This window comes from Scyliorhinus torazame, chromosome 6 (genome assembly GCF_047496885.1).
Source record: "Scyliorhinus torazame isolate Kashiwa2021f chromosome 6, sScyTor2.1, whole genome shotgun sequence".
NCBI lineage: Eukaryota > Metazoa > Chordata > Chondrichthyes > Carcharhiniformes > Scyliorhinidae > Scyliorhinus > Scyliorhinus torazame.
Window position 1 is genome coordinate 188,390,213 of NC_092712.1, and position 27,975 is coordinate 188,418,187.

Genomic DNA, 27,975 nt, shown 5'->3' on the forward strand with positions numbered 1-27,975 from the left:
TGTTGAAGGATCTTCACAATGAGCATACCGACGTGTCCAAAATGAGGATGCTGGTGAGAAGCTAACTCTGGTGGGCTGGTTTGGACACGGGGATCGAGACATTGGCCCAACAGTCTCCATCTGCCAAGAGCACCAGAAACTCCCTGTGGCGGCACCCCTGCAACCTTGGGGGTGGCCGGGATGCCCTTGGGCCTGCATACGTGCCAGTTCATTCCTGAGTTTGATGTTTCTCATCCTGGTGGACGCCCAATCAAAGTGGATGAAGGTCCACAAGATGGCGACGATCATCTGCTGGATGACCTTTGAGCGATTGCGCATTTCTTTTTACACCCACGGTATTCCCTGAGGTGCTTGTGACATACAATAAGGTCTCTTTCACCAGTGAGCAACGGGATTCGCCATGTCCCTACAACCTTATATCATCTGGCATCAAATATCTTGACAGAGATGGCCGTGCAGACTATTAAACGAGGACTAAAGAAACCGGCTTCGAGCTCAGTGGATACCAGGCTGACAAGATTTTTATTTTCATACAGGACCACGCTGCACACAGTCACTGGAGTGGCCCCCGCTGAGCTGTTAATGGGTTGTAGGCTTCATACAAGACTAAGTTTGATTATCCCGGACATCAGCGCAAAGATGCGCCATAACCAAGATTTGCAAGGGGGTTTGATTTAATTTTGATTTCATTTCATTTATTGTCACATGTCCCAAAGTACAGTGAAAAGTATTTTTCTGCGGATGAGAGAACGTACACAGTACGCACATAGTAGACAAAAAAGAATAATCGACAGAGAATATTGACAAATGGTACATCGACAAACAGTGATTGGTTACAGTGCGGAACAAGGGGCCAAACAAAGTATATACATGAGTAAGAGCAGCATAGGGCATCATGAATAGCTTTCTTACAGGGAACAGATCAGTCTGAGGGAGAGTCGTTGAGGAGTCTAGTAACTCTAGTGAAGAAGCTTTTCCCATGTCTGGATGTGAGGATCTTCAGACTTCTGTACCTTCTGCCTGATGGAAGGGTCTGGAAGAAGGCAAAGCCTGGGTGGGAGGGGTCTCTGATAATGCTGTCTGCCTTCCTGAGGCAGCGAGAGATGTATACAGAATCAATGTGAGGGTGGCAAGCTTGTGTGATGCTTTGGGCTGAGTTCACCACACTCTGCAGTTCCTTGCGATCTTGGGCCGAGCAGTTGCCATACCAGGCTGTGATGCAGCCGGATAGGATGCTCTCTATGGCACATCTGCAGAAGTTTATGAGAGTCGATGCAGACATGCCAAATTTCTTTAGCTTCCGTAGCAAGTAGAGACGTTGTTGGGCTTTCTTGACTGTTGCATCAACGTGAGTGGACCAAGTCAGACTGTTGGTGATGGTGACCCCAGGAACTTAAAGCCTTCGACCATCCCCACTTCGGAGCCATTGATGCAGATGGGTGTGTGTGTCGTGCTATGCTTCCTGAAATTGATGATCAGTTCCCTGGTCATTCTGACATTTAGAGAAAGGTTGTTTTTGGTACACCATGCGACCAAGTGATCTATAGATTGAGTTAAAGTTAAATCTTGCCACACAGTCGTGCGTGTATAGGGAGTACAGTATAGGACTGAGCACACATCCTTGGGGGGCCCCGGTGTTGAGGACTATTGTGGAGGAGGTGCTGTTGCCTATCCTGACAGATCAAGGTCTGTTGGTGAGGAAGTCAAGGATCCAGGCATTTCCCAGTTTGATGTCAACCTCTTCGACACTTTGCACCAGATGACATGGTATTCATTTGTAACTCCAATGACGGTGCTTGCTGGCTCTCAGGGAATGTCGTCCGCCAAATAGGACCACCTATTACCTAGTTCAGGTCCGGGGACAACTGATGTGACAGCATTTGGGCCACCTTCACTCGCAGAGGATGCCTCCACGTCAGGTTCCTCGAAAGAAACCTATCCTGGATCCTCCAGCTCCATTGCCGAACCAACCTGCTGTGACGTCTCCATTTTTGAATGACACCGACATGCCCAACGTAGTCTTTTCAGACTCTGAAATGGAGACGTAGACCTCTGAGGTTTCAGACGCTGATCAGCTGCCTCCCGCCGATCGTCCACCATGGTGTTCCTGCCGCAGATGGTGTTCCCCAGAATGGTGTATGCCAGCTGATCCATTGCACCAGCTGCATGATGAATTGCTGGAGCCAAAAAGAGTCCGACATCCTCGGTCTTTGAGAGTGCCTTCGGACTTTGGGGGGGAAGTAATGTAATGGCCCGAATGGGACCTAAGGGGAAGGAATGATTATCTACCCCATGTTCCTTACAGAGTGCAAGCTCCCCACTAGGGACAGGGGATATCTATTAAATTCTGTACAAAAGGTCGGCCAGTAAGGCACCGACCAGAACAGGAACCCGGTAGGGATCTACTGGGCAGTATATACAGTGTGTTGTAAATATTTCGTTATTTTACTCTGTGTGGGTTCCCATATCCTTATTAAAATCCTGCCCCCAAGGGCTGCCAGCCAATCGGAGGGCCAGCAGCTCTCAGTCTCTGCAGTGCTGGGATTTTAGCAAACTGAGAGAGTGCAATCGACACCACCCTTGCAATGCGCTGAATGAGTGCACGCAGCAGAGGGCTTACCTGACACTGATAAAATGTCCGTGATGGCAGAAGAAGCTCTGAATTGGCTACTTAAGGGGCTAATTAGCCACTGAGCAAGAGAGCCCTCAGCACATTCCCAGCTGATGGTAAAATTGGATAGCAGCTGAAAGGCAACAGTATGCATCCCCCACCTTCCTTTTTATAGGCACCCTGCCTCCAAGCCCAATCCAAGAGACGCGGTAGAATTCAGCTGTGCAGAATGGCCGAGGTTTTTCATCCCCGCATGGGATCAGGGGCGTCATTCTCCGCCGGCGGGAGTCTCCGTTTTGCCAGCGCCCGGGGGTTTCCCGACGGCGTGGGGCTGCCCCACAATGGGAAACCCCATTGCCCGGCCGGTGTTACGGAGACTCCTGCCAGCCGGTCGGGGCAGAAATGTGGCGGGGCGGGTAGGAGAATTTTGCCCCAGGTTTTTCCGGTGCTGCCGAAAATGAATGGATTCTTAGCTGGCTCGTCAAGGTTACCATTCATCTCTACAAAAGGTTGGTGCAGACTCAATGGGCCAAATGGCCTCCTTCTGCACTGCAGGGTTTCTATGATTCTTCTATGAATAAGCAATGTCCTCTAAATATTAGCCTTTGTAATTCTGCAGGAGAGTTAAATGTCAGGCAGACGATAATTGATAAGTTTATTCTTAAAAGGGAATCATGGTGTAATGATACATTTGATTCCATTCCATCAGACAGATAGTACAGAAGTCTGAAGACCCGCACATCCAGACATAGAAACAACTTCTTCCCCAGAGCTACAAGACTCCTCAACGACTCCTCCTCGGACTGATCTGTTCCCTGTATGAACACTATTCACGACGCCCAATGCTGCTCTTGCTCATGTATTTGCTTTGTTTGGCCCCTTGTTCCGCATTGTAACCAATCACTGTTTGTCGATGTACAATTTGTCAATGTTCTCTGCGATTATCCTTTTTGTCTGCTACGTACGTACTCTGTACGTTCCCTCGGCCGCAGAAAAATACTTTTCACTGTACTTCGGTACATGTGACAATAAATCAAATCAAATCAAAGATGTTTTGAGCTGCCTCTCAACTGATGTAACACAGTTTTCTTTTTCTGAGGGGACACAGCCCTCTCAAGCAGTGCTGGGAATTATAGTGATGGAGGTTGATTGCAACTACAAGTACTAATGTGTGAATGACAGGTGGATTCCATCAACAATATTTGAGGTGGCCCTCTAATCCTCATTCCCTCTGTGTACTTTAAAGTAGAGGAACAGAAAAGACCTACTTCTTCCAGTTAAATCTACAGTTGTAAAATAATAAAAGTGTTGGATTTTCCAGCTGTTTCTGCCAGCAAGATCGTCCAGTCCCGCCAACAGTGGGCTGACGTCAGCAGGACTGGAAGATCTATGCGAACAATGGAAAACCCCATTGAGAGTGGCAGGACCAGAAGATTCCTCTGTCAGTCAATAGTGGGCTACCTCCACCGCCACAAAACACACGGGTACAGAAAATCAAGCCATAGTTTAAAACATTTTAGCAATTTAAAGTCTGGCAAATGCTTAAAAATAAATATATTTATAGAAATGTTAAAGGGAAACTTTGGTAAAATAATAATTAAACCAACTTTAACATTAAGAAAACATATTCTTATCTGGTCCTCGTGACCTTCAGCAGTGAATCTCCTCTGGCCTTTCACAAACAGACCCCAACACCTTTTCCTCTCAGGCAGTTAGAGGGCTTCTTGACAGGGGTCTCTTTTCTGGGTGGTTTGTGGGGGCTTTTCTTTATTTTGGGGGTCTCGGGACAGCAATGGGGGGGGGGGCAGGTTGCTGGGGGTGGGGTGGCAGGTCTTGCATTGTGGGGGGGAGTGTGGCCCTCTGATGGAATTTGGGGGCAACTCACTTAAGGAGCTGCCCCTTGGCCCACTAAGGGATCCACCACACCAGGGCCACGCTTGTCCTCACCTTAGTAATTCTCGCCCATTAAGACCCATTTGCATCCTCCAGCTGGTGCGGGGCGCGAACCTCGATCCTGACGCCAGCGGGAGGCCGGACCATCGGAAATGGGTCGGCCCAGCACCCATCCCGTTTTCTTCAATAACATGGGATTCTCCGCCTCACTGGGAACTCCGCTACGAGCGGCGCTAGATGGAGAATTTTGCCCAAATTTGTTTCACTTAAAGTCGAACGTAACTAGGACATTAAGTGAGGAGTTACTATATGAAGCAATAAAGGGTATATGGAGATAAATTGCAGATCAGCCATATTTCATTGCATGTAGCATGCCTGAATAGATAAATGATCTTGCCGGGATTCTGCGGGAATCGGCGGGGCGGGCAACTCCGGCGCGAAGGAGTGGCGTGAATCAATCCAGCATCGGGCCGGAGGATCGCTGGGGGGGGCGCTGCCAGCCAGCGGCCGCCGATCGGCGCGGCGTGATTCCCGCCCCCGCCAAATCCCCGGCGCCGGAGAACTCGGCAGCCGGCGGGGGCGGGATTCACGCCGCCTCCCCGGCGATTCTCAGACCCGGCGGGGGGTCGGAGAATCCCGCCCCTTATTCTATTCCTATGTTCCTTTGTTCAGTCCCTGCTGAGTCTGAGAAAAATCCTGGGTGGGATTCTCCCAACTGACGGCAGAGTGTTGACGCCGTCGTATAAACTGGAGAGCTTAACGACGGCGTCATCGGACCTCTAAGTGTAGCGATCCTCTGCCGCACCGGGGGCCAGCACGGCACTGGAGCGACTCGCACCTCTCCAGCTGCCGATACCGGCGTCAAATGCGCGCCGCGGGTCTGCGCATGCGCGCTGCAACCGCCGCAAATGCGCGGTAGCTTCCTTCTCTGCGCCAGCCCCGATGCAACATGGTGTAGGGCTACAGAGGCCGGCGCGGAGCAAAAGAGGCCCCCACCAGGAAAGGCCGGCCCACCGATCGGTAGGCCCCGATCGCGGACCAGGTCACGGTGGAGGCCCCCCCCCCCGGGTCGAGCCCCCACTCCACTCCCACCAGGCCACCCCCGACAGGATGGACGGTGAGGTCTCACCGGGTAAGACCAGATGTGAACGGTGCCGGTGGGACTCGGGCTTTCTTGGGCGGCCACTCGGCCCATCCCGGGCGGAGAATCGCCGGGAGGGCCGCTTACCAGCGCCGTGCCGACTGCTCCGGTGCCAATGGCGTCGGGGCGGCGTTGCGCGATTCACGCCCGGCCGGGCAATTCTCCGAACCGGCGCGGGCTGATAGAATCCCGCCCCCTCTTCCCAGTGTTTGGGAGAATAAACCAAAGGTGCGCCTCAACCCTTTCTGATCATTCCTCCATAGGTCAACCCAGATATCAGTAAAAAATGCAACTGAACATGTTAGGTCAAATATTCTGCCCCAATAGCTTATTCAAAAATGAAAACAGGAGCTGTACAAACTGTTGTTAATCTCTTTTTCTGAAGATCTAATGCACTCTTATTGAACAAATAATTGCAAATTGAATAGGTTTATTTTAGCGGAGGTTTGGCAGTTTGTCTGAGATTTTGGCTACAGAGTTGCTTTCTTAATACGATTTGGCAAGAATATATTACTGGGGACACAGACCCAATGTCAAATTTATGACACTGGGTTCAGGAAAACGATCCAAATGTTTGACTTCTAAGAAGTTTTCCAGAGATTTGGTAATGATAAGCAATCTGTCCAAAATCTTATTGTACCTGGAGTCATGGATCAGTAAAATGCAGACATTGTTTAGGATTTTTCTCATGGAGGATTATAGCTCAAACCATGGCAGTGGAAGAAGACTAAGAATTGGAAGTTGAAGGTAAATGTTAAGTATTAGAGACTGACGACAGTGTGTGGTGATGTCTTGTTACTCTTTGCTATGGAAACATTTTGTGGATTGGAAAAATGGGCCACCTCAAATAAGTGAACTTGGCACTGAATTAATAGTAACTTTCGCATTATTTTTCTACAATTTCTTGGCAATCTTTATTCAGTTATGTGCCGTGCAGGAAACTCTGTATTATATTTGTCACCTAAGCTGGCATTGGCAAGCATTCAGATATATCCTATGTAGAAAACATTATGTAAACATTCAAGAACAAATGAAAAATGAATATTTTTGGATGAAATTGAGGAACTGATTGAAATATGAAAGGAAAACATTTTTTTAAAATGTTTAGTCTGCCACATGTTTGTTTCAGACGTAAGTGTCATGATATTCAAACATACATCATAACACATACATAATGATAGACAGACCAACGGACCAATTAGCACACATAACACGACAGCCAATCACAGACAAGAGCAGACACAGTATAAGACAAGAAACACGACTCTTCCTGGGCAGTCCATCTGGAGACAGCACAGGGCCAGGACCTCATAGCAAGACACTCACACAGTCACAACGTGCTGAGTACCAAGTCTGATGTATAAATAGTTAGATGGAATAAAACTGCGTTGTACCAATCGCAACCGTGTTGGTTTGTCTGTACCTCAGAGCACCCAACACCTCATGATACCAGGAGTGAATCGATACCTACCGGCAAATCTGCCATCCTGAGCCATGGACACCCGCAACAAACCGCAGCCGTTGCAAGTCGCTGGGAACCTGGGCACAAATTGGAAGCTCTTCAACCAGCGCTTCGAACTCTGCATGCAAGCCAATGAAAAACAGGGCGCCTCGGACGAAACAAAGATTGCCATGCTCCTCACTGACGCAGGTCAGCACGCCATCGATGAAGTGTTGGTGTTCATCCTTGGTGTTCGCGGAAGGCGAGAACAAAGCTAAGTATGACATGGTCCTCCTCAAGCTCGACAAGCACTTCAATGTTGAGGTCAACGAAAGCTTTGAGAGGTATGTCTTTCAGCAGCGCCTGCAAGGTAAGGATGAGCTCTTTCAGTCCTTCCTGACGCACCTCCGCATACTCGCGCAGTCCTGCGGTTACGACACCACCTCAGAGTCCATGATCCGGGACCAGATCGTATTTGGCATTGCCTCCAGTGGCCTACGCCAGCAGCTTCTAAAAATTAAAGGCCTGACCTTAGCATTTGCAGTTGAAGCCTATGTCCTGCATGATAATGCGACTAGCCGATATGCCCAATTTCAGGCAACCGAATCGGCATGGAGGGGGTCCCACGCGATCGAATCGGCAAGCCAGGCCGTCCACGAGGCCGAACGCGTCCAGGCAATCGAGTTTCTCCCGGCCCGCGGCCCGGACGAGGGCGACCGTTTCGCACACTTTTAAGGCTTCCCGCGTTTGTGCGCGCCAAAACCTACGGCAACACTGAGGGATGCACTGCGCAGGCGGCCCGACGCAAGACCGAACTGCGCATGCGCAGTGGCGTAACGAGCGCCATGACGTCATGACGTGCGGCAACTGTGGAGCTGCACATTTAAAAGGGCAATATCCTGCAAAAACCCGACAATGCCTATGCTGTGGCAAGATGGGCCACTACGCTGCCTACTGTCGAGCGGCTCAACCTGTTGATCTTCCACATCTCCGACAACCTCTCAGGAACGTGCGGACCATTCAGCCTCCACATCACGACATCCAAACCGCGACACAGATGACCAAGACGCCTTCCGGGTTGCGGTCATTGATGCGAACCGGGTCAACACCATCAATCCGGGCGATGAATGCAGTGCCACCCTAACGGTCAACCCGAATTCATCGCCCACCTACTAGACTGGACTTTTGAGACTGTTCAGACGTCAAACTTTTGCAACCACTGTTTTATAACATGTCACTGTTTTATCGTTACAGGCCTCGTTTGATCGTTCCAAATTTCCACTTTCTTCTTTTGTTATGGTACAAACTCGTTAAGCATGTCACACCTGACATCGCCCCTTGTATACAGTTAAGCCCCATGTACATGATGTAAACATTACGCACACACACACACACCTTTAGCTGCACTCAGGACACATTTATACTTATAACCACTTAGGCACATAATCTTGTAAAAAAGATTATAATATTCAAACATACATCATAACACATACATAATGTTAGACAGACCAACGGACCAATTAGCACACATAACACGACAGCCAATCACAGACAAGAGCAGACACAGTATAAGACAAGAAACACAACACTTCCTGGGCAGTCCATCTGGAGACAGCACAGGGCCAGGACCTCATAGCAAAACAGTCACAACGTGCTGAGTACCAAGTCTGATGTATAAATAGTTAGATGGAATAAAACTGCGTTGTACCAATCGCAACCGTGTTGGTTCATCTGTACCTCAGAGCACCCAACACCTCAGTAAGGAGCAGTTTCTCGCCGAGCCAAAAAACGGGAAAAAAGTGCCTTTGAATAGCGGCGGAAAATATCCCGTTAAGCAAACCCAAAATGGACAGAGGGTGTGATTCGCCGGAAAAATTTCTAAGTTCATTTGTGGCGGGTTTCTCAGGGAGTTTCCCGCCGGTTCTGCCAGTGAGTTCCCCAGACATTTAGTTGTGTTTTCGATCCCTGGGGAGTTTCTCACCAGTTTAACCCACACTTAGAATTTTTTTTAGAATTTATTTTAGCACTGGGGAGCTGAACTCAGAGATCGGGCCGCCATTTTGAAAGGGTGCCCCGATCTCTAAGTGAGCTTGTGGGTCATCCCCCATCAATGGGAAATGTCACCCTCCACACACATGGGCACTACCCCATATTCCCCAAGTGAGGACACCCCGCTATGGGGTCCCTGGGTTCCCCCCCTCTTCAGGCCCACCCAAGCCCCCTTACAGCACCCCTCCCTTCTAGGAACCCCACCCGTCACCCCCCAACCTTCCAAAGGCCCCTACGTACCTGCTCTACACTCACCCAACCTTCAAACTCCCCCTCCATTGTCATTTTTTATGCATTCCCCTCTCACCCCCTGGCCCTTGGCAGTGCCACCCTGGCACCTGGGCACTCTTGCACCAGCACCCTAGACACTAAGCAGTGCTCCAGCCAGCATGGCAGTGCCAGGGTGGCAGTGCCAATGTGCCATCCTGGCAGTGCCAAGGTGCCCAAGTTCCAGGGTGAGGGCCAGGGAGCTACGCTGCACTTACCCTGACCACCTAAGGGTCTCCGATGGCCTGGAAAACCCTCCCTGGTGCCGTTCCTCCTGGTCGGTCCATGTTTATGCAGACCAGTACTAATCGGTGCCCAGCTGCAGCCTTCCTGGGAAGGCCAGAGTATCGACGGAGGCTGGTGCACCCCAGGCAAGAAGGTCATAAGTAGGTTTACGACCTACTTCCACGAGCGCCGTTTAGTCCCACCCCTTTTGGGCAGAGTTTCAACTCCGACGTCTCGCGGGACTTTGGTGAATCTTATGAGGCATGGGGGCTGTTGGGAGATCCTCGGAAGGCCTCTCTCAGGATTCTCCAGCCGCCTTGTGCTATTGCTCGAGTGCAACGTGACAAGAAAATCTCACCCAGAATTTGTTTGGCTGAACCAAGCCCATCTTGTTTCCAGGGCTTGTATCTGCTTTGGAGCTTTTGAAACCACATGTGGCACTGAGGGCAAATTCCTTCCCACAGCTAATGTCACCCATTTGCATCGATTGTCAGCTAGAGTTTACCACTTTTCGTTATTGACGTTTAGGGCTTTCGTGCCTCTTTTGACAGCATTCTTGAATGAGAACTTTGGGTGTCCTACTGGTCCCTTGGCATGAATATCTCCCCATGGTGTATTACCTTGGGGATATGGCCATCTTCCATTCTCTGCACATGCCCAAGCCAGCGAAGCCTTGTTTACTTGATTAGCAAGCTTAGCCTGTTGGCCAGAGAAAGTACTGCTGCATTGGTGACTTTGTCTTTCTATGAGATGCTAAGGTCATAGATATCAGAAATGGAAGTTATTGAAACTTTTTTCATGTCTCATAAGATTGCATTGAATCTCGCAAGACGTTGCGCGCCGGTTAGATCCTGGAGCGGAGTCTCTGGCTTTGAACGTCCATGCTGCATGAGCTGCTTTTCCATCACAGCATGGCCGTAGGATCGCATAATTCCAGAATTGTCAGAGGTGGAGCCATCAAATTGAATTTGCTTGCAAATCAGGAATACAGTTGATTTTATCTAGTATCCGCTAGAAGCCTCTCCAGCTCATGGCATTAAATGCTTATGTCAGATCCACAAAAGCAAGGTAGAGTGATGTTTGCTGCTCTCTTCATTTCTCTTGAGGCTGACTTGGAAAGAAGATCATATTTACTGTGGATCTGCCTACTCTGAAGCCACATTGTGTCTCTGGGTAAATTCTGTTGACTAGTCGATGGAACCTTATTAAAATGACTCTGGCAAAGGCCTTTCCAGTGATGCTGAGAAGTGACACGGCCTGGTAATTATTGCAATCCACTCGATTGCCTTTGTTCTTGTACAAAAAAAGATGATGTTGGTGTCACACATACCTTGAGGGGCTTACTATGGTTCTGGAAACCCAACAGCGAAAAAGAGGTGGGAACAGTCAGATCTAGGAGTTCAATGCCTTTTGTAACACTGCTTTTCATCAAAATAACCAGGAGTGCTCCCCCTCAATAAAATCTTTTGCCAAAAAGGAGCTTGTGATGTGCTGATTCTATGATGGACTGGACACTGTGTCCAAATGGCTGAAAAAAGTTTCCCTGGCCAGGTTCTGTTTTCTCAACTTGCAAATGGCCAACATTTCAGGAGAGGGTGAAGAATATTATTTTAAGTTCTCCTTAAATTATAGCAGCATTGGCCTTAATGGCTTGAAGTATCTTGCTACCAATCATTCAAAATGGGGACAACTTGTCTCTCACGCTTTGAGTCATGACATCTTAATGATGAGGCAGAACAGCGACAGAGAAGAAAAGAAAATAAAGCAAACCCTGCACTCTGGATCCCACTAACTAATGGGACATCCGGCCCTATGTGCTCAAAGGTCTGTAGGTTGATAATTGACCTGTTCAGTCACATGAAGACACATGACAGAAACTTGTGACTGAGTAGACATCGGGCTGGATTCTTCTGCCCGCCGATTGCAAGATCGCCACATGAACCATGCAAAGATCCATTGACCGCGGGTGGGAAGTTTGGGTCGCCGGGCAGGCATGGGTGGAGAATCCTGCCCATCATCCTCCATTTGAGAGATAGCTGATGGGTTGGTACATTGAGTAGCATGGGTAGAGCGGTGAGTAGGAAATGTCATGAGAAGATGCATTCACTCACCTTGACCACTCAAATGTAGTATTGAACTTTTTCAGGCACTGTTGCCTCCCAGCCAGACTACTGGCGTTGATCTCCTTGGCTACCTGCTCCTATTCCTTTCTCAGGATTTGCCTCCAAAGTCTCTTGGCCCGCTACAGAAACATTGGGCAGATGTTAATGCCATACCTGGAGGTGGGTTCGAGGCCAGGGGCCATTTCATTGGGCGGAAGGGTGTGATATGGGGACCCCACCATTGCCCACCTCCACCCAGTTAAGTCCAGGAAAGGAAGACTCAAGGACAACCCGTGGTGATGTTGATTGTGGGATAAATATTAGCCAGGGCACCGGGGATAACTGCTCTGTTTTTGAAATAGTACCATCTGATCTTGTTGCTCCACCAGAGAGAGTAGGCAAAGTCTTGGTTTTACTTTAATTTGAAAGACTAAACTTCCAACAGCACTCCATCAGCATAGATTAATGCACTCAAATCCTGGAAAAAGACTTGAATCCACCACCTTATGACTCAGAAATGAGAGCATTACCAACAGCAGCAGGGCTGACACAGAAAATTTTGTTTAATGAATGCAGTTTCCCTTTAAGAGGAACAAACTGCCTTCACGGTATGCAGGCTAACTGTAAAACATGGCAGCCATGTTTGCTGCCGGGCCCCCTTCTCCATGTCCCTCCACTGAGCATCACGGGTGCACTAGGACCCTCGTTAAAATAATTTAAATGAGGAGGTAGCAAAGGTTTCCATCCTGTTGTCTAAGTGAAGTGTTGTCTAAAAGGTGAGGTCACACGGGATCAGAGGTGAGGTGGTAAGGTGGATACAAAACTGGGCGAGGTACAAAATGAGTACTTTGCATCAGTGTTCACCAAAAAAAGGGACTTTGTGGAAGATGATTCTTGGGTAGGGTGTGTGGACAGGCTGGTTTATGTTAACATCAAAAAGGAGGAGGTATTGGGTATTTTAAAAGGTATTAAGGTAGATAAGTCTCCTGGGCTGGATGGGATTTACCCCAGAATACTAAGGGAAGCAAGGGAGGAAATTGTTGGGGTCTTGACTGACATCTTTGTATCCTCATTGGCCACAGGTGAGATCCCAGAGAACTGAAGAATAGCTAATGTGGTACCGCTGTTTAAGAAAGGTAGCAGGGATAATCCTGGACACTATAGGCTGCTGAGCCTCACATCAGTAGTAGGTAAATTATTGGAACGAATTCTCAGGGACAGAATTTATACCCATTTGGAAACAAATGGACTCATTAGCGATAGACAGCGTGGTTTTGTGAAGAGGAGGTCATGCCTCACTAACTTGATCGAGTTTTTTGAGGAGGTGACAAAGATGATTGATGAGTAGAGGGCAGTGGATGTTGTTTACATGGACTTCAGTAAAGCCTTTGACAAGGTGCCTCATGGCAGACTGGTACAAAAGGTGAAGTCATACGGAATCAGAGGTGAGGTGGTAAGATGGATACAGAACTGGCTCGGTCACAGAAGGCAAATAGTAGCAGTAGAAGGGTGTTTTTCTGAATGGAAGGTTGTGACTAGTGGTGTTCCATAGGGATCTATGCTGGGGCCTCTGTTGTTTGGAGCATACATAAAAGATTTGGAGGAAAATGTAGCCAGTTTGATTAGTAAGTTCACGGGTGACGCCAAGGTTGGTGGAATGCAGATAGTGTTGAGGATTGTTAGAAAATACAGCAGTACATAGATAGGTTGGAGTTTGGGCAGAGAAATGGCAAATGGAGTTTAATCTGAACAAATATGAGGTAATGCATTTTGGTATGTCGAACATAGAGGGGAAATATACCGTAACTGGCAAAACTCTAAGGAATATAGAAAGTCAGAGAGATCTGGGAGTGTAGGCCCACAGATCTTTAAAAGTGGCAACACAAGTGGACAAGGTAGTCAAGAAAACATGCGGAATGCTTGCCTTCATTGGATGGCCATAATGTAGAGATGCCGGAGTTGGACTGGGGTGAGCACAGTAAGAAGTCTTACAATACCAGGTTAAAGTCCAACAGGTTTGTTTCGAATCACTAGCTTTCAGAGCACTGCTCCTTCCTCAGGTGAATGATCTTCGGGTAAGTGTTCTCCAAGGCGGCCTTCAGGACACGCGATACCGCAGAATCGCCGAGCAGAAACTTACAGCCAAGTTCTGCACACATGAGTGCGGCCTCAACCGGGACCTTGGATTCATGTCGCATTACATTCACCCCCCACCATCTGGCCTGGGCTTGCAAAATCTTACCAACTGTCCTAGCTTGAGACAATTCACACCTTTTTAACCTGTCACTATCCCTCTCTCTAGTTGCTCCGTCTGGACCTGTAGACTTAATTACCTGCAAAGACTTGCATTCAAAGTATCGTATTGCATCTTTGACTTTGACTGTATATATGTTTCTGGAACCCACCTCTTCATTTATCTGAGAACGGAGCAGTGCTCTGAAAGCTAGTGATTCGAAACAAACCTGTTGGACTTTAACCGGGTGTTGTAAGACTTCTTACTGTTCATTGGACGGGGCATCGAGTATAAAAACTGGCAAGGCATGCTATAGTTGTATAGAACTTTGGTAAGACCGCACTTGGAATATTGTGCTCAATTCTGGTTGCCACACTACCAGAAGGATGTGGAGGCTTTGGAGAGGGTGCAGAGGAGGTTTACCAGGACGTTGCCTGATCTGGAGGGTATTAACCATGCAGAGAGGCTGAATAGACTCGGACTGTTTTCACTAGAAAGACGGAGGTTGAGGGGTGACCTGATAGACGTCTACAAGATTATAAGGGGCATGGATAGAGTGGGTGGGCAGGCACTCTTTCCCAGGATGGATGGGTCAGTCACCAGGGAGCATAGGTTTAAGGTCCATGGAGCAAAGTTTAGAGGAGATGTGCGAGGCAGTTTTTTTACGCAGAGGGTGGTGAGTGCCTGGAACGCGTTGCCAGGAGAGGTTGTGGAAACAGATGCATTAACAACGTTCAAAAGGTGTCTTGACAAACACATGGTTAGGATAGGTATCGAGGGATAGGGCACAAGGAAGTGCTGAGGGTTTTGGCAAAGGTTAGTATCATCACCGGTGCAGACTTGGAGGGCCGAAGTACCTGTGCTGTATTGTTCTTTGTTTTTTGTTTTGGAGCTGGGCTCAGAGTGATTGCTGTGATCATCGTACATTCATAAACAGACTTCAATGATTTTCTTATTAGAAATAACATTTAATAGCTGTCCATCAATTACAAACAAAAATCCAATACATCTCTACATCTATTGGATATAACCTGTTAAAAATTACTTTTGTAATTTAGGACACCAACTGAACTCAGGAGAGGTTACGATAGTCCCCATCTCACAAAATATGACACAGTGTATGGAAAGGCTCAGTAAGCCAAGGTCCACCACACTAAGAAAACAAAAAGGGACGGTCAATAGAGAATTAAAGGTGCTCTATTTAAATGCGCGCAGTGTACGGAACAAGGTAGATGCGCTTGTGGCCCAGATTGTGACTGGCAGGTATGATGTGGTAGGCATCACAGAGACGTGGTTGCAGGGGGTTCAGGACTGGCATTTAAACATCCAGGGATTCACAACCTATCGAAAAGACAGAGAGGTGGGCAGAGGGGGCGGGGTTGGCTTGTAAATTAGGAATGAAATTAAATCAATAGCACTAAACGACATAGGGTCAGATGATGTGGAGTCTGTGTGGGTAGAGTTGAGGAACCACAAAGGCAAAAAAAACATAATGGGAGTTATGGACAGGCCTCCTAGAAGTGGTCAGGACCAGGGACACAAAATGCACCACAAAATAGAAAGGGCATGTCAAAAAGGCAAGGTCACAGTGATCATGGGGGACTTCAATATGCAGGTGGACTGGGTAAATAATGTTGCCAGTGGACCCAAAGAAAGGGAATTCATTGAATGTTTACAGGAGGGCTTTTTGGAACAGCTTGCGATGGACCCCACGAGGGAACAGGCCATTCTGGACTTAGTGTTATGTAATGAGCCAGACTTGATTAAAGATCTTAAAGTAAGGGAACACTTAGGAGGCTGTGATCATAATATGGTAGAATTCAGTCTGCAATTTGAAAGAAAGAAGGTAGAATCAGATGTAAAGGTGTTACAGTTAAATACAGGTAACTACAGGGGCATGAGGGAGGAACTGACGAAAATCGACTGGGAGCAGAGCCTAGTGGGAAAGACAGTAGAACAGCAATGGCAGGAGTTTCTGGGAATAATTGAGGACACAGTACAGAGGTTCATCCCAAAGAAAAGAAAGGTTATCAGAGAGGGGATTAGGCAGTCATGGCTGACAAAGGAAGTCAGGGAATGCATCAAAGCAAAAGAGAAAGCCTATAATGTGGCAAAGAGTAGTGGGAAGTCAGAAGATTGGGAAGGCTACAAAAACAAACAGAGGTTAACAAAGAGAGAGATAAGGAAAGAGAGGATCAAATATGAAGGTAGGCTAGCCAGTAACATTAGGAATGATAGCAAAAGTTTCTTTAAATACATTAAAAACAAATGGGAGGCAAAAGTTGACATTGGGCCGCTCCAAAATGACATTGGTAATCTAGTGATGGGAGACAAGGAAATAGCTGAGGAACTAAATAAGTACTTTGCGTCAGTCTTCAGAGTAGAAGACATGAGTAATATCCCAACAATTCAGGAGAGTCAGGGGGCAGAGTTGAATATGGTAGCCGTCACAAAGGAGAAACTGCGAGAGAAACTAAGAGGTCTAAAAATTGATAAATCTCCGGGCCCAGATGGGCTACGTCCTAGAGTTCTAAAGGAGATAGCTGAAGAAATAATGGAGGCGTTAGTTATGATCTTTCAAAAGTCACTGGAGTCAGGGAAAGTCCCAGAGGATTGGAAAATCACTGTTGTAACCCCCCTGTTCAAGAAGGGAACAAGGAAAAAGATGGAAAATTATAGGCCAATTAGCCTAACCTCGGTTGTTGGCAAGATTCTGGAACCCATCGTTAAGGATGAGATTTCTAAATTCTTGGAAGTACAGGGTCGGATTAGGACAAGTCAGCATGGATTTAGTAAGGGGAGGTCGTGCCTGACAAACCTGTTAGAGTTCTTTGAAGAGATAACAAATAGGTTAGACCAAGGAGAGCCAATGGATGTTATCTACCTTGACTTCCAAAAGGCCTTTGATAAGGTGCCTCACGGGAGATTGCTGAGTAAAATAAGGGCCCATGGTATTCGAGGCAAGGTACTAATATGGATTGACGATTGGCTGTCAGGCAGAAGGCAGAGAGTTGGGATAAAAGGTTCTTTTTCGGAATGGCAACCGGTGGTGAGTGGTGTCCCGCAGGGTTCAGTGTTGGGGCCACAGCTGTTCTCTTTATATATTGACGATCTAGATGACGGGACTGGGGGCATTCTGGCTAAGTTTGCTGATGATACAAAGATAGGTGGAGGGGCAGGTAGTATTGAGGAGGTGGGGAGGCTGCAGAAAGATTTAGACAGTTTAGGAGAGTGGTCCAAGAAATGGCTGATGAAATTCAATGTGGGCAAGTGCGAGGTCTTGCACTTTGGAAAAAAGAATAGAGGCATGGACTATTTTCTAAACGGTGACAAAATTCATAATGCTGAAGTGCAAAGGGACTTGGGAGTCCTAGTCCAGGATTCTCTAAAGGTAAACTTGCAGGTTGAGTCCTTAATCAAGAAAGCAAATGCAATGTTGTCATTTATCTCAAGAGGCTTGGAATATAAAAGCAGGGATGTACTTCTGAAGCTTTATAAAGCACTAGTTAGGCCCCATTTAGAATACTGTGAGCAATTTTGGGCCCCACACCTCAGGAAGGACATACTGGCACTGGAGCGGGTCCAGCGGAGATTCACACGGATGATCCCAGGAATGGTAGGCCTAACATACGATGAACGTCTGAGGATCCTGGGATTATATTCATTGGAGTTCAGGAGGTTGAGGGGAGATCTAATAGAAATTTACAAGATAATGAATGGCTTAGATAGGGTGGATGTAGGGAAGTTGTTTCCATTAGCAGGGGAGACTAGGACCCGGGGGCACAGCCTTAGAATAAAAGGGAGTCACTTTAGAACAGAGATGAGGAGAAATTTCTTCAGCCAGAGTGTGGTGGGTCTGTGGAATTCATTGCCACAGAGGGGGGAGGAGGCCTGGACGTTGAGTGTCTTTAAGACAGAAGCTGATTTCTCGAGGAATTAAGGGCTATGGAGAGAGAGCGGGTAAATGGAGTTGAAATCAGCCATGATTGAATGGTGGAGTGGACTCGGTGGGCCGAATGGCCTTACTTCCGCTCCTATGTCTTATGGTCTTATGGTCTTATTATTGCCTTGTGATCTGTACACTTGAGTTCATTTCACTATCAGCCTGGTTCAGTTTTTAGCACTCTGCCTCTGAGTTGGTGAGCACTTGAATATGTAATGTAGGTTGATACTTGAGAACAATAATGAGGGAATGTTTCCAAGTGAACATAAATGATCTTATGACATTACATCAAAAAGAGCAGGGTTTCAATTGGGACCTTAGTCAACATGCATCCTCCCAATTAACACCACCCAAAAATAAAATGATAAGCCATTCAGTCAACATGGGAAAGTACTGTGTATAAACAGGGATTCCATGTCTCCCATTGTATTTGACATGCTTTATTAGCGTAAGCCTTTTTCAAGTCACAGGATGCCACCTATGTCACTTTTCACTGCATTACCCTTTCACCTATATCACGCCTCGGCAGAGTGCCGTTTGCCTAATATGTAAGGATAAGAAAAGTAAAAAAACGTTACTTAAAAAAAATAAACCATATTATTATGAAGAATAACAGACATCTGGCAGTGAGCTTAAGGCCGTAATTGAATCTCAAGGCTCTTCTGAGGTTCACAAACGACTCGAGCCTCGCTCATGCAGTTTAAATCACATAATTCAAATTACTGCCATGTAATGCATTGCTAGCCATCTATTATCCCCTGTTTAACTAATAAACATTGTATATTAATCACATCATGGACAGGTTTTGGAGTGTTCCACCTTTTTTTTATTCCTGTTGCAGGCAACCAAACTAATTTATTATTTCTTGGCTGGCTGAACACCCTGTAGAGGGCAATTTTGCACCCGCGGTCACCGTGGGTGTAAATGGCAACATGGGTGCAAAATCCCACAAGAATTGGAAAATTAGATTCTCACCAGTGAGATCTCACTTTGCGATTTTCCCCGCCCTTTGCTGGTGATGTAACGAGGTTCCCGCCCAGAAAGGGTAGGAAGCTCATTTAATTGCATTTAATAAATCTTAATGTATTTAAAGGATTTCCTTGCCATATATTCCCCCCAGGTAAGGAATTCCCCCAATTGCTGACGTGAAGTGACATCGGCAAGGTTTACAACATCTATTGCAAAATGGAAAGTAGTAGGAGGGAACCCGACAGGGATGCAAAGGTAAGTATAGACCCCAGAGGGAGAGGGACATGACTGCCCCTTTGCACCCTGGCACTGCCTGCCACAGAGTGCCAGAGAATCTGGAGAGAAAACCTGGTTGTGCAACTGGAGAGCGACTCTGTTTTTTTCACTGCTAACAGCACACTGTACATAAGAGTGCAAGATTCCGCCCTATGTGACAGATGAAATAATAATCGATCATGGTAACATTCGTCTGCGTTTGGTTGGGCCTTCTGATTTTATTGGTGAAAACATTTTCATTTGATCTATCTGAAAGGTATCATGTCAGGTAACTTTGAGATCCATGGTTCTGATTTTATAAGGTCTGTGATAGGATTGAACTATACTCATGGATCCCAAAGTGACATTAACTTCTGTGCCAGTGCAGATACAACTGCTATTTTGTTCAAAAGCCTTAATGGAAATGCTCGGCCTTCAGATTCAGGCCTGTGGTGGTCCTAGGTAAGGCGGCAGAAATCTGAGTTTCGAGAGGACTAGTTTTCGGGAATATTGTAAACATTATAGCTGAAAATGATACTTGAAGATGTTGGTAAAAACCATTTACCGGCTTATATGAAAATTTTCAGTCTACTATATGAGCAGATGCATTAAGCCAATTTAATTATTAAAACTATCAGACACTCGCCTTTGGTCTAGAAGTGTATCGGGATGCACATTTATGTTCTTTAGATGTGAAAATAGTGGCAGTAACTAATGTAACAAAAGATGAATGAAAGAGTCAATTTCTGAAAGAACCCAATGAAGAGTGACTATTTATCGCGACTTTGAGACAAATTGGTTAAGTAAAATCAGACAACCTGTGCTGTGTTCTACTGTTGTCAGATAAACTGTGCGCTGATCAGTAATGCTACTCTTTAAAACAAAAGGCTGGGTCACTGGCACTGCTGGCCTGCTGATCATATTTTACTTTGCATTGTTATTTGACAGAGAGTAACTACTAAAGGGTGGCTTTTCATTCTGTCTTAAAGTCATTGATTCACGCTGGGATATAATTCCAAGATTGTGGGAAAATTCCCGTATCTCATCTAAAGTGGGAGTCTGGACTGTGGTTTTGGCAACATTATTCAACCATGGTGGGTGGATGGGGGTTGCAGATGCAAGGTTAATTGTAATGGATATGATTTAATGGCTGTGGCGTGCTTGAGTGAGAGCGCGTTGCGGCCGTTAGATCACAGGAGAGGTCAAAGTCGAGAACCGAGCCAGGCAGTGCCCTGCCCCACACCATGAGGACCCGGCCACCCATCAGGCTAGGCAGGGACCCAGAGTGGGAGGCTGGCGATGGCCCAAGGTGTACAGGTGTCGTTGGTCTTTCAAGCAGATGATGGACAAATAGTGCTGCAGGAGGCTCTGCCTCAACAAGGAGATGGAGTGGCACCTGTGCCATGCCCTCGTGTACTTGGCACCACGTGGAGCCAGGAGGATACACGCTCCCAGTGGCTGTCATGATCACTGCAGCCCTGAACTTTTGTGGCATCTCACAAGCTACAGCCCCCAAGTGCATCTGTGAGGTCACAGTTGCCCTGTTTGCCCGGGTAACGCACGATATAAACTTTGACATTGACCAGGCCCAATGAGATGCTCAGACAGCTGGATGATTCACCATCACCGCATGCCACAGATCCAGGGGGTAATAGATGGCACGCCTGTCGCCTTGTGCACAGCGGACCATCAGGGAGTGCCCTACATTAACAGGACAGGGTTCCACTGTCAGCGAGTCACTGTCTAAGGCAGGGAGATGATGATAACCCGCTGAATGCTGGTGCTCCTCAATCTATGCCATAGTCTAACTCCTGTCTGCTGAGTGCTTACTTACACCCATCACCTGCACCTGGTGTGCCTGTGGAAGGATGTGTAATCTAGGACATCCAGGCCGGGGGTACTGGGGCATGGAATTGGTGGTTGGCCTGGATTGCGGAAGAAAGTACCAGAGGTGTCATATTTCTTGGTTGAAAGGTTTTTTAATGCTGTACATGGATGGTGCTGCCCTAGCTCCCCCATCCGCCTTCTCCCCCCCCTTACTGCCTTCCCCTCCAGAGCCCTTTCAGTGATCCTCGACCTGCTTAACCTTCCATGCTCTTATCACTGTGTCTAGGTGTGTCCCAGGATGCACATCAGAGGTGGAGGCAGCCTGCTGCTTACTGCGCCCTGTGGCCTTTGATGCCCCTGGTGGCCATCCTCTGGGTGCCCCGCCATGCCACCCTGTTCCAGGTGCTGACTCCGAGACGTGCTGTTGTTGGGGGTATGGAACACGGGGGAGCTGGTGGCCGCCATCACCACCCATAGGGAGGTTCCGGGTTGGCACCCAATGCCCGTCCTCCCGGTGCGATGATATACATAAATCAAGTTTGTACATAATTTTATGCATGACCTCTGACCACTAGATGGCAGTGTTAACCCACCACGTGACCCTGTGGCTGGGGAGTTGGGAGTAAGTTGTACGAAGGGACAGATGTATTTTGCAGTAGCTCTACAATAGTTGATTAGTGTCAGTAGTTTATTATTTTATTTATCTTGGTTATCTTTATCACGCAGTTGTTAAATAATAAATTATTTACGCTAGATATTCTGCAGTCCATCATTTATTCAGCCAGTCTACAGAACCTGGGGCGGAATTCTCCGGAAACGGCGCGATGTCCGCCGACTGGCGGCCAAAACGGCGCCAATCAGACGGGCATCGCGCCGCCCCAAAGGTGCGGAATGCTCCACATCTTTGGGGGCCGAGCCCCAACATTGAGGGGCTAGGCCGGCGCCGGAGGAATTTCCGCACCGCCAGTTAGCGGAAACGGCCTTTGGTGCCCCGCCAGCTGGCACAGAAATTACATCCCCGGGCAGCGCATGCGTGGGAGCGTCAGCGGCCGCTGACTGTTTCCCACGCATGCGCAGTGGAGGGAGTCTCGTCCGCCTCCGCCATGGTGGAGACCGTGGCGGAGGCGGAAGGGAAAGAGTGCCCCCACGGCACAGGCCCGCCCACGGATCGGTGGGCCCCGATCACGGGCCAGGCCACCGTGGGGGCACCCCCCGGGCCAGATCGCCCCGCGGCCCCCCCAGGACCCCGGAGCCCGCCCACGCCGCCTTGTCCCGCCGTTCAAAAGGTGGTTTAATCCACGCCGGCGGGACAGGCAATTTATTGGCAGGACTTCAGCCCATCCGGGCCGGAGAATCCAGCGGGGGGGCCCGCCAACTGGCGCGGCCCGATTCCCGCCCCCGCCGAATATCCGGTGCCGGAGACTTCGGCAACTGGCGGGGGCGGGATTCACGGCAGCCCCCGGCGATTCTCCAACCCGGCGGGGGATCGGAGAATGACGCCCACCATATGGTATCAGGGTTGATGATTTACTAAAGAACCTGAAGACTTTGTACGAAAAAATCCGAACCGCGAGAGATAACTTTGAAGGGAAAGGAAGGAAACACATCTTTGCTATTAACCTTGCTAGCTACTGGTATCTCGTGCTCAACGTGCGGTAAAACTTCGAAGTCTGAGATGGAAGGCATCAAGGTACCGCAACAGATAACCGGTAATGTAGATGAAAATTGGAGGGTTGTGAAGCAACAGATTTAACTCTATGTTGCAGCCCTTGGTCTGCATGCACAGCCCGATGAGAAGTGTATGGTCTTCCTGCTCACTGTAGTAGGTCCCCAAGCAATTGAAATTTTCAATGCTTTTTCCTTGTAAACGAGGCTGACAGCAAAAGCTTCGACGAAGTTCTTAAACAATTCGATCGGCATTGCTCCCTGAAAAAAAATTAAACCTTCGAGCGCTATATATTCCGTGCGCACACCCAGAACACTGGAGAGGCATTCAATAGCATCCTCACTGACGTGCAATTGAAGGTGCAGTTGTGCAATTTTGGCACATTCCAGTCGTCGATGATACACAATCAGATAGTTTTCGGAATCGCCAGTAATAAAGTGCGCACGCGATTTCTACAGGAATCAGACCTGCAACTTGAATGCGTGATTCAATTCAGACACATTAGTGAGCTTGCTGCGAAGAAACTCAGCATTTTGAATCTCTGGCATTTTGCCACAAAGGCAGAAGAGGCGGCATACGCCATTAGTGTGGTGACACAGCTGACTAAGAAACGTGCTCCCACGTGGGTGGCCATTTTGATCAGCCAACCCGATCCTCCATTTTATGTCCGCGATGTGGCAAACGACAATTGCCACGGCAATGCCCTGTTTAAGGAAAAACATGTGCCATCGGTAATGGCAAGAATCATTTTGCAACCCAAAGTTATTCAAGGAGAAGGCCTGAAGAAATGAAGAGAATCAGCACCATTAATGAGGTGTGCCTGGAGGATACATTCTTTGTAGACATGCCACGGGATACTCCGGCCCCCCGCCGGGTCGGAGAATTCGCAGGGGGTGGAGCGAATCCCGCCCTGCTGCTGGCTGCCGTATTCTCCGGCGCCGGTTTTTGGGCGGGGGCGGGGTTCACGCCACGCCGGTCGGGGGCCGTTGTCAGCGGCCCTCCTGGCAATTCTCCGGGCCCCGATGGGCCGAGTGGCTGTCCGTTTTTGGCCACTCCTGCCGGCGTGGGTTAGACATGGTCCCACACTGCAGGACCTGGCAGATAAGTCGGCTGGGGGGGGGCGCAGGGGGATGCGACCCTGGGGGGGGCCCCCACGGTGGCCTGGTCCACCATCGGGCCCACCAATCGATCTGTGGGCGGGCCTGTGCCGTGGGGGCACTCCTTCCTTCCGCGCCGGCCCCTGTAGGGCTCCGCCATGGCCGACGCGGAGAAGACAACCCCCTGCGCATGCGCCAAAATACGCGGGCCGGTCTGCGCATGGGCGGAACCATGCCAGCGGTTCTGCGCATGTGTGAGATCACGCCGGCCCTTCGGCGCATGCGCAAATTCGTGCAGTCCCTTCGGCGCGGCTGGCGCGGCGCCAACCCCTCCAGCGTCCACTAGCCACCGGAGGGGCAGAGAAATCCACACTTTCGGGGGCTGTTGATGCCGGAATGGTTCGCACCAGTTTTCCCGCCGGTGTGGGGACTTAGTCCCGCAAAAGGAGAATCCCGAAGATAATCCCCAGCGAAGACAGGGAGACTCAAATCACACCAAATAACAATGTATTTGTACCAATCTATAACAATAGTGAATTGAAGGCAGATAATCATAAGGATAAACGGACAGTTCCATTAAAGATAAATGGCACAGTGATAACAGTCAAGCTCGACACTGGTGCGAGGGCCAACCTCATCAACCTGTCCGATGTAAAAAAGCTGCAAATTGAACCAGAAATGGTTCCCAGAACGGTATTGTTAAGAGATTACAATGGTAATGAAATCTACTTATTTGGAGCATGTGAGTTTGAGGTCGATGTAAAAAAGAAAACTCACAAGTTAAAATTTGCTGTGGTGGAAGCGGACTACGAGTCTTTAATTGGTGTTGAGGCGTGAGCAGCTAGTCCGATGGGTCTATAGTGCAGACAGTGCAGCATCCAGGAGCCTTCAGACTGAATGATTTCCCTGAAATTTTCCAAGGTTTTGGTACGTTACCATACACCTACAAGATTCAATTAAAGGAAGATGCGAAGCCTGTGCTCCTGTGATTCATGTGCTAAAATGTGTACCAGCACCCTGAAGGGATAAACTAAAGGCACAGCTAGAATGAATGAGAGCCTTGGGTGTCATTAAGCATATTGAAGTCCCAACAGATTGGGTTAATGCCATGGTCTGTGTAAAGAATCGCATTGGGGACTTAAGAATGTGCATGGATCCGAAGGATTTCAATCTCAATATCCTAAAGGAATACTACCCTACACCAAAGAGGAAGGAGAAAACATGTGAAATGGCAGGAGCAACTTTCTTCAGCAAATAAGACATGTCACAAGGCTCTGGCAACTGAAACTAGATAAAGAAAGCACTAAATGGTGCACGTTGAACACATCCTTTAGGAGATATTGCTGTTTAAAAATGCCATTTGGCATCATCTCGACTTCGGAGATCTTTCATCGTGCCATGGAGCATATACTTGAGGGAATCCCGGGGGTCCGTGTGTATGTGGATGATATTATTATTTGGGGGTCAACCCAGGAAGAGCGTGATAAACTGCATCTCAAGTTCCTAAAAGGTACGGTATGAAGTTGAACAGGCTGAAATGTCAAGTCAGGACACTGTTATGGGCGAGGCGTTTTCAGAACCCCAAAATGTATCATGGAGTTCAACCAACCTCCCCCTTTAATGTATTTGTTGCTTTTCCTAGCACACGGCTTGTTCCCTAGGTGTGGGATTACAATTATGAACACGTGGATTTTTAAACACAAAACAATGTTTATTCCATGAACTCAACTTAACATCTTAAATAAACATTGGATCTCTTAACACCCCTTACTTCAAAGATAACTCCAAAAATATTACAACAGGAAATAATTCCAAAAAATGTTCCTTCAAACTTCCAAGAGACTTAACACCTTCAAACAGAATCACATCAGGTTAAAGGCTTTACTATTATGAGTTTAAATCACCCAAATGATCCAGAGATAGTCTTTCATGGCAGAGATCACAGCAAATCCAGCTCACTGCAAAACACAGACACTCCCTAAGTTCTTTTCCTCCAAACTGCAAAACTAAACCTCAAAATGGCTGAACTGCTCAGCTCCACCCACTCTCTGACATCACTGTTTTCTTAAAAGTACATTGCTTAAACATCCATGTCTTAAAGGTACTCTCACATGACACCTCCCCCCAAGAAAAAAAAAATCATCACCTTCAAGATGGTTCATTTTTCACTTTTGCACCATCCACTAAGAAATGCACACAGTAAATATACATTTTCATTTAAAGAAAACAACACACTCAAACAGGTATAAATAATATAGTCCATTTTTCTTCGTTCTTCTTCCTCCAACCGAAAACCTTCTCAATTGATCACATTCGTGACAAAGCATCGGCTATCACATTTTCCCGTCCTGCCACATGTACTATTTTTAAATGAAATGGCTGTAACAATACACTCCAGCGAAACAGCCTTGCATTGTTATTCCGGAATCACTCCAAAAACGTCAAAGGATTGTGATAAGTATATATAATGGTGTCAGATGGATTGCTGGTCACATAAATGTGAAAATGTTGCAAAGCCAGCACCAAACTCAAAGTCTCCTTCTCAATCGTCGAATCCCTTTTCTGGTGAGAATTCAATTTCTTTGAAAAATAACCAACAGGCCGCTCTAGCCCTTCGTCGGCATCTTGTAGAAGCACCGCACCTACACCCACATCGCTCGAATCAACAGCCACTTTGAAGGGTTTGGTATAATTTGGGATGTCTAACACAGGAGCAGTGGTTAACACAGCCTTCAGGCCATCAAATGTCTGTTGACACTCCGCTGTCCACTGGAATTTGTTACGCTTCTTGAGCAAGTCTGTCAGTTGAGTGACCACACTGCTAAAATTTGGTACAAATTTCCAGTAAAATCCACTCATGTTAAAAAATCGCATTATTTCCCTTCGTCTTGAGGGTATCGGAAACTCCGAAAGGAAAGTATTCGGGCTTCTCCAAATTCACTTTCAGCTAGATTCATCACCAAACCCGCCTCCTGAAGTCGATCGAATAACTCCCTCAGATGTTTTATATGTTCTTTTCATGTCTGGCTGAAAACTACCAGATCGTCGATGTATACCGCACAATTGGGTAGTCCTGAAACAACTGTATTAGTTAACCGTTGAAATGTTGCTGGGGCGTTTTTCATGTCCAATGGCATAACATTGAACTGGTATATACCATCTGGAGTCACAAAAGCTGAAATCTCCTTCGCCATTTCAGATAAAGGTACTTGCCAGTAACCTTTCAGTAAATCCAATTTGGAAATAAAAGCGGATTGTCCCACTTTCTCAATGCAATCCTCCAAACGTGGGATAGGATAAGAGTCCGTTCTTGTAACTACATTTACCTTTCGATAGTCCACACACAGCCATTGGGTACCGTCTGGTTTAGGTACCATCACTATGGGTGAGCTCCATTGGCTGGAACCCACTTCAATTATGCCATTTTTAAGCATACTCTCAATCTCTCTGTTAACCTGTGCCAATTTTAAAGGATTAAGTCTATATGGATGTTGTTTGATAGGAACAGCAATTCCCACATCTACATCATGGAAAGCCATTTTAGTACTTCCCAATTTATCTCTACAAACTTGCCCATGTGATATCAATAACTCTTTCAGGTCAGTTTGTTTTTCCTCTGGAAGGTAACTTAACAATTCATCCCAATTTTTAAGAACATCCTCATTTTCCAGTTAAATTTGAGGTATGTCAAATTCACAGTCATCTGGATTTGGTTCGCCACTTTGAGTTAGAATCGTTAAAACCTCCTTTTTCTCTCCTTCCCTTTCAAAGTACCTTTTAAGCATATTCACATGACACACTCGGTGATTCTTCCTTCTATCTGGTGTTTTTAAAACATAATTCACCTCACTTAATTTCCTTTCAATCTGATACGGTCCACAAAACCTAGCTTTTAAAGGCTCCCCTACCACTGGTAACAACACTAAAACTTTAACCCCACTGGCAAAACTACGAACTTTGGATTTCTTGTCCGCTACCCGTTGCAGCACATTTTGTACAACTTTCAAATGTTGTCTAGCCAATTCACAGCTATTTAATCGTTCCCTAAAAGTTGACAGGTAATCCAATAGTATAATTTCCGATTTCCCACCCACCAATTTTTCCTTAATCAATTTAAGTGGTCCTCTTACTCATGACCAAAAATTAGTTCAAAAGGACTAAATTTGGTAGACTCATTAGGTGCATCCCTAATTGCAAACAATACAAATTGATTTCCTTTATCCCAATCCTCTGGATAACCTTGACAATATGCCCTC

General features: G+C 47.3%; 1 protein-coding gene across 2 annotated transcripts in view; it reads left to right on the forward strand.

Annotated features, from left to right (window-relative positions):
- LOC140425184 (histone deacetylase 9-like) overlaps positions 1-27,975 on the forward strand; it is a 1,432,561-nt gene that overhangs the window by 1,056,616 nt on the left and 347,970 nt on the right. Inside the window, exon 15 of one of the 2 annotated variants that reach the window (XM_072509182.1) lies at positions 3,321-3,593. The exons of the other annotated variant lie outside the window; for it this stretch is intronic. Coding sequence (XP_072365283.1) covers positions 3,321-3,341 — 21 coding nt within the window. The 3' untranslated portion in view covers positions 3,342-3,593. Of the gene's footprint in view, positions 1-3,320; positions 3,594-27,975 lie in introns of those variants that run through there. 2 annotated transcript variants of the gene reach the window in all.